At 34.4% G+C, this 13,725-nt stretch overlaps 1 protein-coding gene across 1 annotated transcript; it reads left to right on the top strand.

The window, feature by feature from the left end:
• Positions 1 to 385: 385 nt before the first annotated feature.
• SLITRK6 (SLIT and NTRK like family member 6) lies at positions 386 to 13,040 on the top strand. The gene is made up of 2 exons (XM_068676926.1): positions 386 to 931; positions 4,292 to 13,040. Exon 2 carries the CDS (start codon positions 4,307 to 4,309, stop codon positions 6,827 to 6,829), a length of 2,523 nt encoding a protein of 840 aa, XP_068533027.1. The 5' UTR covers positions 386 to 931; positions 4,292 to 4,306; the 3' UTR covers positions 6,830 to 13,040.
• Positions 13,041 to 13,725: the final 685 nt, after the last annotated feature.

The raw sequence follows: 13,725 nt of genomic DNA, 5'->3' as shown, positions 1-13,725 counted from the left end.
TCATTTATATTTTTGAATAACCTTTCATTGTATTGTGATAGACATATTTTACAGAGGACAAAGTTCTCCTTGTTGTGTGTTTTGTGAAGTGTATTAAATCTGTATTTTTTTTCCATTTTTAAAGCAAGCATTTGCAGATATAAAATAAGTGCAAGATCTGTCTAAGAGAACAAAAGGCAAGAGCTGCAGCAGATGTTTACTGTGTAGCAAAATCATCCATTAATAACAATCCACAAGATATTTAGCTGAATTTTACTTTCCGAGGTTCAGTTCAATAAGGGAAAAAAAAAAAAAAAAAAGGAGGTGAGGCGAGTTTCAGGAGAAGGAGGAGCTGATCTGTCTCAAGGTGGAGCTATATCTTGTGTTAAATGACACTGGCAGATTAAAGCTCTCTGATGGGGAAGGGCTTAAAGGCTGAGTCAAAAGCCAAGAAGTCTCTTTATTTACGCCTACCTCCCAGCCCCTGGCAATCTGACTAATAACAAACTGAGCTAACAAGAAAGACTAGAAACAGCAGAGAGAACATAGAAGCAGCTTGGATCTAAAAATCAGACAACACAAGTGATCAAGTAAAGCCCTGCTGAACATCTTGTTTGTTTACTGCATCCAAATGCTTGCAAACAGTTAACTATATGCAGAAAAGTCAGCATAGCTGTGAAGTATGCTGTGAATTTTAATTGAGGAAAAAGGACAACTGATTACAGGATGGTTTAATGTGCACTCTGTCTGGAAGATTTTTTCAATTGAAAGCTTTGTACTTTGTCTTCTGAACAAGGATTTTGACTTTATGGAGCTGTAACGTTACCAGAGCTTGCAGCAAAGAAACTCAGACCAAAGTGTGCATTTTTCACAAAGAAAAATTACATTGCATTCAAACAGCTGCTCCAACTGTGTATTACTGGGTATTTTGGGCAGTTTTACGGCTGTGCAGGTAAGAAAAAATCTAGTTAGTTCATAAATTTAGAGTATAAGAAACTCATTTCTTATCAATTGAATTTATTTTTCTGCATGACTTAGTATAACTTTTATGCTGAACGATGGCTGTTTACCCTGTATTGCAAATGGTCTTCCAGGTGCAATCTGTTAACAGTGTATGTGGATAGTTGAATGTGTATATTAAGAAAACACTGATCTGAAATCAGCTGAAGGTGGGAGGGATGTGTGTTTCTTTTTATTTTCTGAAGTGCATGAATGGTCTTAAATCTGACTGTGGTTCTATTCAGAATTTAATAAACATTCCTGAAAGCTTTTAGAAATCACCAGCTCCAGGCTGGAGACTTTAAAATTCCTCAACTTGCATTTTTTAAGTAGATGAATTAAAACAAGCAAATAACAAAACTTCAAGAAAGAAAGAAAGAAAAAAAAAAAAAAAAAAGCTGTTATTGATTATTATTTGGCAAACATTTGACTACTCCTGAAAGTATTCAACTTTCCCTTGTAGAAAGGACTGTGACATTTTTAGTCTTTTAGAAAGCATATTGAAAAAGCTCAATTACATTATGCAGCTAGTAATGACTTTCATGAAAGTAGATAAAACCAACAAACCTAAGTTACCATGTAGTTTGCTGAAAAATCTCACCACATGAAACAGAAAAAGGTCAGCCTTATTAAGTTTTTAAATTAAAATTTATTATATTGTGATTTCATTCAGTAAATATTGATCTAATGGTACTTGAAAGTGGTTTTTATTTTACAGTTGTAGCCCCCTGAGAGTTTTGTTACATATTGCTGAGTGTTCAGACCAAAACAAAAGTTTTAAAGGGGAAAAAAAATCTTATTAATTTTTAGCATGTGTCTATTTATGTGTGTGAGAATTCTAGCAGTGTTGCCCACAGAAGTATGATGATGATTAAAACGGGAATGTTTTCCAATTGGTTACAAATGTTGCTACTTTCATCTTTGAGAAGAGGGCTCTCATTTTTATAAACAAATTTTTCAATATGTATTAGAATGCAACATGCTTTTCAGATTACCTTTTTTTTTTTTTTTTTTTTCATTTACATTTCCTCTGGGGCTTTGTAAATACAGTTTGAATTCAATGCAGCTTGAAACTAGAATTCCTATGGGGGGAAAAAAAAAGTGTGCAAACAAGTACAAATAGTCATACAATAGGTTTAAAGATGGCATCTGTGTCAAAAGGCTACGTTCTTTTTTAATGTGGTTCAGAAGAAAAGATATTGATGCATGTAAAGCATGAAAAAATATGTAGTATACTGTGATCCTAGCATTATCCTGCATACATTGAAGTAAAGTTTTGGCATGTTGTAGCCTGTCCCCAGTACTTTTTGGGGTGGGGGGAAAAACTTAATAGAGATTATAAATATTAAACATGGGCAGCTGTAGTTCAAGGACTATTGTATGAGACAAATATATATACGTATTTGTTTTACTGAAACAGAAATAAAACACCATATATTTAAAGGCACTTTCTCATACTATGAATTGCAGTCACTGCTTTTAAACTCATACATCTGCTTCAAGTTATCAGAAATTTCTAATGGAGGAAAAATACAGTTCACTCTGCAGTCATTTACTGTTGTGTTTTATTTTTTTTTGTGTGTGTGTGTTTGTTTGTGTTTGTTTTTTATGTGTGTGGTTTGTATGTGTAATGCTCATAAGAGAGCAATGAAGTCCTTGCATACTTAAATCTCTATATCTTACTGTAACAGAAACCTTGAAGTGTTGCTAGTAACAAAGGTATTTGATTGTTTAAACTGTATTACTGAGAAATGACAAAACGTTTAGCCACACTATAAGAATATTCACACATATAATTGGATAGATTAATCAATCTTTCAGAAATTAAGACATCAAATGGTTAATTCTGTAATGATGTTTTTTTTTTTTCTGTAGTGACATTTTGTATTCCATGTTTTAATAGTTTACTTTGAAACATCATGTGACCTTTATTAGCTGGATTTTTTAAGAAACAAGCTTAGTTCAGTCCTAGAATGAATAAAGCACCCCAAAATTATTGTTGTAAATCTTCCAGTCCACTGTAAGATTTTTTTTTTCTTTTAGGAAATGTGGAAATATTTATTTTAATTAAAGATTATAAACAGAGATTTTGCTCCATCTCATAGATCAAGAAATATCTTTGTTCCTGCTAATTAGACAGAAACAGAATTTTCAAATGAGGTGTAGCATAATCTAATTTCAAACGATAACAAACGTTTGATTTCAATGTGTAAATTTTGCTCCTGACTTCATAGTTGTACTGTAATGATGCATTTCTCTGGTATCACAGAGTTTGAGATCAGTTAGACGGCTGACAATTTAAGTTACATAATGTATTTGTGATACTGGTGATGACTTGTAAGTAGAAAGGCAAAGTCAATTATGTGTACATTTCAAAATATTTGTGTTAATAATTCTAATAATTGGAAGGAGCTTAATAAATAGTCTTAAAAAAAACCTGTTTGCTCCTTGCCTACTTGTTTCTTCTGAAATGTACTGCATTGTAAACTCTCTTCTTTTTTCTTTGCGTACACAATTATTTTGTGTGCATACCATACACTACTAAAGAGGCTTAAAATGTTTCTGCCTTCACTAAATATACATGAACTAAACCATGCACATTAAAATTTAATTAGAGGAAAAGCAATATTTTATCTACTTACTTTTCAGTCTGGGGGGGTACAAGAATTGCAGAGGAAGGACCTTTTAATTTACATACATAATGCAGAACCAAAGGAGAGATTCCCTGTATCCTGCCTGAATGGGCTTTTGCTTACAAAACATTGTTGAACAAAAACAAATCTTTTATCTCTCTTTAACAGCTGGACAACATTACGTTGAGCTTAGCAAGATACTGTTAAAATCTGCAATGCTATATGGTGACACAAAGAAATGATCCAAAATATATTAGCCTTGATATAAGTTGCTTGGGGCAGTAACTTACTATTTCTGTCTACTGTCAAAACATATGGCATATAAATGGTCTATGTATGATATATAAATAAATACAATGCATTCCTGATTATCTCTTACTTAGGTGTATCAGCATGAAAGTACTGAAGCCCTCGTCCTTATTACTGTGTCTATTGATTCAGTATGTTAAACAAAATATATTTCTCTCTGCTTAGAAAATCATTTAAATGCTTTGCAGGATATAATAATGCTAGAAAAAGTGAGGCAGGTCAGTGGCAAGCACCCCTCAACCCCCTGCCCCCTGAAAGAAAGAAAAAAACACAAAACCACAAATTGTGAAATCATGACTCTTTTTTTTCTCCCCCTTCCCCCCTTCCCCCCCCCCCTTTTTTTTTTCTTTTTTTTTTTTTTTTTTTTATAGAGTCTGCTGGGCAAGATGAAGCTCTGGATTCTTACAGTATATTCAGTTCTGGTTGCATCTGACCCTTTCCAGTCAGAGTCTTCTTTTTCTTCAGTCAGAGGATCTTGTCAGAGTTTGTGTTCCTGTGAAGAAAAGGATGATACCATGATTATAAACTGTGAAGAAAGAGGCATCAAGATGGTATCAGAAGTAAATGTCCCACCATCACGGCCTTTCCATCTTAATCTGTTAAACAATGGCCTGACTACGTTACATGTGAACGATTTTGCTGGCCTTGTTAATGCTATCTCTCTACATCTTGGATTTAATAACATCGCAGATATCAAGCCTGGGGCTTTCAGTGGTCTCAGCCTTCTTAAGCAACTTCATATCAATCACAATTCTTTAGAAATACTAAAAGAAGATACATTTAATGGATTGGAAAATTTGGAGTTTCTTCAAGCAGACAACAATTTCATCACAGTGATTGAAGCAAGTGCCTTTAGCAAGCTCAACAGGCTTAAAGTGCTTATTTTGAATGATAATGCCATTGAGAATCTTCCTCCCAACGTATTTCGTTTTGTGCCATTGACCCATTTAGATCTCCGTGGAAACCAATTACAGACACTGCCGTATGTTGGCTTTTTAGAACACATTGGTAGAATACTAGACCTTCAGTTGGAAGACAATAAATGGGTCTGTAACTGTGATTTGCTTCAGCTGAAGATATGGCTCGAAAACATGCCTCCTCAGTCAATTATAGGTGATGTTGTTTGCAATAACCCTCCAGTTATCAAAGGCAGCATCTTAAGCCGGTTGAAGAAAGAGTCACTTTGTCCTACTCATCCTGTCAATGAACTTGAGGATCCTTCAGGGTCATTACCGTTGGTTGTAACCACCTCTATTGGTGATAGTCACCTATCAACTAAGGTCATTCCTATCCTGAAAGCTCCTACTAAAGAATCAGGTTTAGTGCTTCATACTTCAAAGCCAACTACTCAATTCCCAGGAATCTATTGTCCCATTCCCTGTCACTGCACCAGCCATATGCTCTCAGGAGTTCTCATGCACTGCCAAGAGCGAAATATTGAAAGCTTGTCTGATTTAGGACCTCCTCCTACAAATCCTAAAAAGCTTATTCTAGCTGGAAACATTATTCAGACATTACTGAAGTCAGATCTTGTGGACTATGCTAGCCTGGAAATGCTTCATCTGGGGAACAATCGCATTGAAATCCTTGAGGAAGGATCTTTTATGAATATGACTAGACTGCAGAAATTATATCTCAATGGCAATCATCTTACAAAGCTAAGTCAGAATCTCTTTCTTGGCCTTCAGCACCTTGAATACTTGTACCTTGAATATAATGCCATCAAAGAAGTTTTGCCGGGGACATTTAATGTGATGCCAAAACTTAAGGTCCTCTACTTAAATAACAACCTTCTGCAGACTTTACCACCCCATATCTTTTCAGGGGTTCCACTTACAAGATTAAACCTAAAAACAAACCAGTTTGCTCATTTGCCTGTGAGCAATGTCTTGGATGAACTGGATATGCTGGTACAAATTGAACTTGAAGACAACCCATGGGATTGTACCTGTGATTCAGTTGGGCTGCAAAAATGGATACAAAAGCTGAGTAAGAACATAATGATGGGTGATATTTTTTGTAAATCTCCAGGACACCTAGAAAAAAAAGAACTGAAATCCCTGAACAGTGAAGTATTGTGTCCAGGTTTATTAAACAGCCCTGCCCTACCATCTCATGCCAGTTTTGTGGTTGTGACAACTTCCACTACTACTACCAACACTGCAGACACAATCCTGCGGTCCCTTACAGACGCTGTCCCACTTTCTGTTCTAATACTAGGACTTCTAATTGTGTTTATAACTATCGTATTTTGTGCAGCAGGCATAGTTGTTCTTGTTCTGCATCGGCGGCGAAGATGTAAAAAGAAGCAAGCAAATGAACAAATGAGGGATAGTAGCCCAGTTCACCTCCAGTACAGCATGTATGGGCATAAGAAAACACACCACACAACGGAGCGCCCAGCTGCAGCTCTCTATGAGCAACGTATGGTTACTCCCATGGTTCAGGTCTATCACAGCCCATCCTTCAGCCCCAAACACATGGAACAACAAGAAGAAGGAAGTGAGAAAGTAGTTAATGATTCGAAACATCTCCGCAGAAGTCTCCTGGAAAGAGAGAATAGTTCACCTCTTACTGGTTCAAATGTCAAATATAAAGCTACAGATCAATCTGCTGAATTTCTGTCTTTTCAAGATGCCAGCTGCTTGTATAGAAACATTCTTGAAAAAGAGAGAGAACTGCAGCAACTAGGGATCACAGAGTACCTACGAAAAAATATTGTCCAGCTCCAGCCTGAAATGGAAGTTCATTATCCTGGAACACATGAGGAACTGAAGTTAATGGAGACACTAATGTACTCCAGGCCAAGAAAAGTTTTTCTAGAACAAACTAAAAATGAGTATTTTGAACTCAAAGCTAATTTACATGCTGAGCCTGACTACCTGGAAGTCTTGGAGCAGCAAACATGAAATGATGCATTGGGCTTGGCCAAATTTCTCTAATTCTATTTTAAGTTAGAACCATTGTAAATAAGTGCCTTATAATAACAAGTCAACAGTCAGAACTTAAGCACAGCAGTAATCCTAGCAAAAAAAGAATAAAAAAGAAACAACAAACAAACAAAAACAACAAACAAAAATAACTCAGGGATCACTGTGGGAAGCCATGGGGTTGTGTGCAGATAGTATCTTACCCCCAGTTAAACATGACCTGTATGACTGAACTGTGGGAGGAAGATTGCTTATTGCAATACTCCTTAACGTGTTTTAAAGGTGTGTATGGCACTCTTCTTTCTGTACCTAACCTATGGAAAAATATTTGTTTCTTGTACTCCTTTTCTGTCAAATTAATTACATTCCTTAAAACAAACAAACAAAAACACCTGTGTGTGTAGTCACAAGGTTAGAGTGTATTGGTTAGGTATTAGCATATGCACTGAATATATGGCCATTGTCTACAACAACACCTAACATACCCTTGTAATAAATATGAAAATTTGAAAAGTTGTCATACTAAATGTCAGTTAAAAGCAAAAGAAAGATTTTTGCATATGCACCCATACATCCAGAGCCTTCAAATACTTAATATTTACATGGAACTTCATCAATATGTTCTTTATCAACATGAGGAAGCAAAATATCTATGCTTACCCAACATCTTACAACAAGAAGGAAAAAAAAAAAAAAGCAAGCCTTCGCATACTTTCCCTATCTGATAGCTTTACTTAAGTTTGGACAATCTTTTCTTAAGCTGCTGCTAAAAAATATTGTGCATCACTGGTGTTTCAACTCATAATCATGGGCAATTTGAAAAGCTACTGAGAATCAGCTGTAAATATATTGCTGTGTTTAATAAGTTTGATTTTTTATATGTCTATCAATATATATAAATAACTTCTGTACTGGCTTTAAATATACCTGGAGGGAATAAGTTTGCTGTGGCTAGGAGATTCCAGGTGCAAAAGCAGGTCCTGACTGACACTACCCAAAAGCAACTCCACTCCTCCCTACAACAAAACAGTTTTGTGCAACTGCAACAAAACACATGTATGAGGAACAGTAATAGTATTTAGATGTTGTTTGTACAAAAAATATGTTATATTTTGCAGAATCTAGAAGAAAATAGTGTTGTGGGAAAATAGGGAAAAAAAGTAGAACACTGCAGATTTATTTTTGCAATGAATTCTAGCTAGATTTATATTTACTATTTATTCTGTATAATTTTGTATTATTGTTTTTTATTATTTTTTATTGTTTTTTTTTTTTTTTTTCAACTCACAAGAAAAGAAAAAGCTTATTCCTAGCTGCCTTTTAAGCAAATCAAGGAACTCTTTCAATGAACATGAAATAAAGAGTATTTTAAATGTCTTTTTCTTAGATGTCACTTTTTAAAGAATAAGGTCGCAACTTCATGCACAAGTTTAGAAACTGATCAGGAATTTTCAGAGGACAAGGCTTCTCACTCTTGCCATGTGGACAGGAGCATCTTGTCTGGAGTGCAGTAGGGACATTCAATTTCTGTGCATGGCTGACACAGTGCCAGAACACAAATTATGATCTGCATTTATCTTCTTCTAAACAAATCTGTGGTAAATTGTCTATGCATGAATAACATTTTGTTTCCTAATTTCTATTTGTAGAGCTAAGTATCAGCTGAATTTCTACATATGTATGCCAAACTTGGCACTGAAGTTTTGATAAACTAAAAGAGATATGTTCTTTAGTTCATCTTACTGCTGATGTCTTATCTATTTGTATACATATATGTGACTTCTTTATTTTCTTTGCACATGGGTACATAGGCTGCTGACAGAATTTTTTCCGATGCTGTATACAAAAGTCAAATTATCAGTTCTTTCAAATTTGCATAGAGATAATTACATTGATGATGTTATCCTATTTTTTGTAACCCAAGGATCTGACCACTTGTTTCTGTTAACAATTCAACTTCCTTATTAATATTCTTAAAAAGTCATCACTTTGCTATGGAAATCAACCTTCTTAGCTTCCAAGAATCAAAATGTTAGTTATTAGAAAATAAGTATTCTTTCCTCTTTCTACAGCTGAGAATAATTTAGTTTAGAAAACCTCTGTATTGAGGAAGCGTAAATCTGGTTGCAATATGTTTTTTCCTTGCTATCTTTATTCTAGACAAGTGAAGGTAATGCTAAGTATTACTTGTGGAGGTAAAGGTGAGACAAAGGGGAAAATACAACTACTTTAATTTTACATTAACTTAAGTATTTAGTGTTATTTTAACTGTCCTTGCACATCTTCAAGGACATGTCAGAGAACCTATGGAAACCCCTGCTTTCATCTAGAGGGGCAACTGAAGAGCAGGTGAGATGGCTTAGAGAACTAAAATTATTCTAATTGTCTTCATCTAACTAACTAAATTCAATTCTGTAAATAATCTATTAAGAAACAATGAAAAATTGAATTCAGTCAATAGAACTGACAATAGAAAGCTTTGAATTTTAAACAGACCCACAAATATCCTTCAGTGAATTCTCAGAGATCTTAAATTAATGTGGAAAAAAAAAACCAACAACATATATGGTATATAAAAACAGACTTTAGCATTTCTGTGTCATTTCAGTAGTCATTTCCATTAGTAAAAAATGGGTGTAAAAATAATTCTCTGGAATGGGCAAGATGCAGGGAAATGATGAATCAGACCCTCAGGCTTTGATTTAAGAGAAATAGTTTTAGACTAAAGACAATTGCCACATGCACAGATGTCACTTTGCTTAGCTGCTAACAGTTACTTGGCAGAATGTTGAGGACAACTGTGTGGCAAAACATTTTTCTGCATTGCAGTCTCAAGGAATAACAATAAAAAAAAAAAAAAGCTAAATTCATGTCAAAGCAACTCAGTTACACAGCTGTATCAGAGCATCACTCAGCAGAAGTAAATAGAGATTTAGCTTTTAGCTTTCCATCAGCAGGGTGATTCACACCATTCGTTATATTAGGGTGACTGTACTCTGTGGTAGTCTGTAACGCTGCAAGTCATTTTTCAGTATCCAGAAGTCAGTAGAATGTGGCATGTCATCCATTTTCCTATCATCTGTCCCTGCTGAACTGCCACGTAGTAAATGTTTGTATTACAAAGTGAGAGCAGGTCTGTCTATAGACTTTCCTCATAATTACATTCTCAGACAGTGACTTCCTACATGAGGAGATTTTTTTTTTTTTTTTTCAGGAGGAAAATTTATATTGCCATAACAAAAAGGGATAAGAATTTGGCCTTATATGATTATTCTTCAGATGAAGAATATCAGTATCAGCTGATAAAATCATAACATAGGGAAGATATTATACAACAAAAGAAGGATGAAGTATGTGTTCCCAAAAGTTCCTTGGTAACTTATTTTGATTATATTAATTAGCAATGTGTTCCTAACACATTGATACCATCCTTGATACCGTCTCAACACAAGCAATGTGTTCCTAACATTGTTACTGATGTTTCTGGAAAGTTGGGAGTGGTATTCAGATTTTGTTGTTATTCCTAAAGCCATGCTCTTGTATTTATTTGCTTATTTATTTTCCAATGACAGACACAGTAAGTGATTTTACACATTTCACTTACCTAGAATAATGAAGGCTGGAAGGCAAAGCAATGTTTGACAGTCTGCAATGAATTGGATCCATTTTTTTCCTGTCAGCACTATAGTTTGAGGAACGATTGAGTTTGATTGAGTGGAGGAACAGTGTACAGAAGACAGGTGTACTTTGCAGCTATATTATTGTTGTTAGGGTACCTCAAAGTAATTAACATTAACATTTTTCCCCTTGCATTTGAGTGAATAAAATATATTAAATAACGATTTAGACCTGTTCTCTAAATAAAAAACATAATGAATACATCTATTGCACTAATTTATTTTAACCTGCTTTTATATTTCCAACTTCATAAATGTCAAACATTCTCATTTCTTCCTGCTACAGGTATTTTTCACACAGACTTTTAGTATTTACTTAGTAATATATTTGTATTACCTGCAGTGATGTCTCTTTAAGCTTATGAACAGAAAAAAGCAACACCCCCCAAAAAAACAAACAAACAAACAAACAAACAAACACTTTTCAACAAAAAAATGTGAATTTGCACATAAATTATTTATCTATTCTGAAATAGTTCAATAATTTCATGCGTTCTCTATTCGAATGACAGATCATCCTTTCTATAACCAAGTTGTAAATTGAAAATAAGTTCATACTTTTTCTCTGTGATGTGTTAAAGCTACAAGATTTGAACTTAAGCCTTTTCACCTTCAATAACTGATTTTCTGATTGGAATCAGAGAACCAGGTTCTGGCCCCTCTCTTTATAAAGAAGTCCTCAATATAACCCCAAACAGCAGCTCTTCATAATGTGACCTACGTAGAGGTTGCTGACTGCATAGGTTGCTAAACTGAAAAGATAAGTTTGACTTGGAGGGGAAAACACTTTATCAAGATCCATTTCTGTTAATGTGAATAGAACATGGGTATTTACTGCAATGAAAACATTATTTCACAGGGCATAGTGTTAAGGGAAAAAAAAGAGAGACTGAGTCTCAAAGTCAGCATCAGAAAGAATTCTGGATTATTATTTTGAGGATGCAATTTTCTAGAGCAATATATTTCATCAGCCACACCACAATAATCTGCACATTTCAGGTAAATGTCCTGAAATTGTTACAAGGCTAAAAACAATCAAGCGCTTGTCTTAATTAAAACGATCAGCTGAGAAACTTGCTAAAGACTTTGTCTATTTCTCTTCTCTTGTACTGCCCAAATATAAAATACCTTTATTTCCATTAATGAATTTCCATCATGGACAAATCCTGCTCTGCCATAGACTACACCCTAGCACTAAACTGAAACCTACTCCATGGAGAAGTTCTGTGTGTGTGAATTGCCTTCAGTTTTCAGTTCCTCTGCCACTTGATGTTTAGTTTACCCTACTGGATTTGGGACAGGGAAATGGATCTATTACAGAGCTTACTATAATTCAAAAGATTTGTCCCTCTTTGATTTTCTGAAGTTTATGATATTCTTGATCTTGTTCCAGGAGATGGTATCAAATACATTTTTTTGTTTGTTTGTTTTTGTTTGTTTTGTTTTGTTTTTGACTTGAAATAGAAATGAGCTGTAGATGGGATCAATATGGTGAACTTAACTGCCATACTGAAAAGATACAGCATGGCATTTTCTTTCCTGCACATCTCCTAACAGTCTTTTGGCTTCTTGACACAACAGAACAAATTCTTAAGAGCCACAGTCTAATGGAAAGCAGTTAACATCAAGAAGAAAGTAAAACACCAGATGCTGCTCAGTTTTATGAAAGCAAGATGTGATGAAAAAAAAATTTTAATCAGTTTCAACAAGATTGAGTGCATATGTTCCTCCTACTTCTACTACAAGGACTACTTCTACAGTTACTTTTAGTTCCTGTTATGGAATGATAGCAGAGAAAAGAAGAAACAACTTAGTTTCATATATTAAGGAGAAATGTTATTTATTGTAACTTCAGCTGTTTACCTTTGTAGATCAATTCATCTAGATTATTTCATTTTGAGACAAATTATTTTAGGAAATAAGTATTTTAAAAATCTTCCAGTTGTAATTTATTACCTACTAAACTCCAGAGAAATATATAAATTCAAATATAAAGAAATCTAGACCCCCCTTTATACATCCAGAAATCTGTCCGATTAAATGTTAGCATAAAATTGCTTTTTAAAATAAACTATAACTTTTATTTTGTTACTTTATAAAACTATTATTTTTAGTTTTGAATTAAGAGCCATCCCAGTCAGTATTTTTGCATTTTTTAATTGAATGCCAATATAACACTTTCATAATTATACATATTTGGGTTAAATACATATTAAATATTTCCATACTAAGACATATTAAAAAACAATACTGTCAAATATAATCTGACACCCACCTCTTCTTTCTCTTTGCAGAAACAATGCAGTTTGCTGTGAAAAAAACAAAAACAAAAGAAAACAAACAAACAAAAACAACATTAGTGGGGAGGAACAAACAAACAAAATTATCTTGTGTCTTCATGACTTATTTTGTGAGTGAAATATTTTGTATCCCTATCCCTGTGGTGCAGTATGTTCATACATTTCATAGGAAGTATCTAAGAGGTTCAGACTAAAACAATTAAAGACATGACACTGTTAACACAAAGGAGTGGCTTAATTAATAGTCTATGTAATCGTGTTCTTTTGTAAAAAGGTAGTTGCAACAACACTTTTCAAAAGATGCAGTGTGTCAAATTTCCTTTGATTATATCTGCTAAATTGGACCCCAGTGGTCCTCTTACATCTTTATGAAACTTGGCAAGATGTGAGATTCAGGCTGCCAGTGCTGGGCTAGTTCACGGCCATCCAGACACTCTGTATGCTTGGATATTTAGAGGCCAGTAAAAAACCTCTAAGGTGATGTGTTGAAGTGAAAGAGATTCTGAGAAACAGTTAAAGATTTAGCTGGCTCTTTTCATCTTGCCCAAGATGTTCAACATTCCATAGTATTATATCGTGTGACTTAAGGATGAATGTAAAATACTAATAAATCAGAAATGTAACATTTAGATGTCACTGTTCACAAAGGGTAAATGATTACATGAGATGCCATGGAATGAACGTGAAGGTAGGGAGACTTTAACAGCCTCATGTGTTATGTAAGTGTCTTTAAGTACACTTAAAAATAACACTCAGTATAACTCCAGAAAAGTTGGTAGGGGAGAGGAGATTTTTGTCTATTGACCACTCATGAATACAACATTTCTGAAGGGAAATGCTCTTCTGAGGATAGCTAACTTCATGCTTCCATACAAGATATTACGAAGGCTGAATAATT

This window comes from Anas acuta, chromosome 1, assembly GCF_963932015.1.
Source record: "Anas acuta chromosome 1, bAnaAcu1.1, whole genome shotgun sequence".
NCBI lineage: Eukaryota > Metazoa > Chordata > Aves > Anseriformes > Anatidae > Anas > Anas acuta.
The sequence above is the reverse complement of the archived record's forward strand: the minus strand, read 5'-3'. Positions and strand labels throughout refer to the sequence as shown.

Bases quoted from the DNA above. Each gene is read 5' to 3' on its own strand.
- SLITRK6 (XM_068676926.1), top strand. From the start codon at position 4,307: ATGAAGCTCTGGATTCTTACAGTATATTCAGTTCTGGTTGCATCTGAC.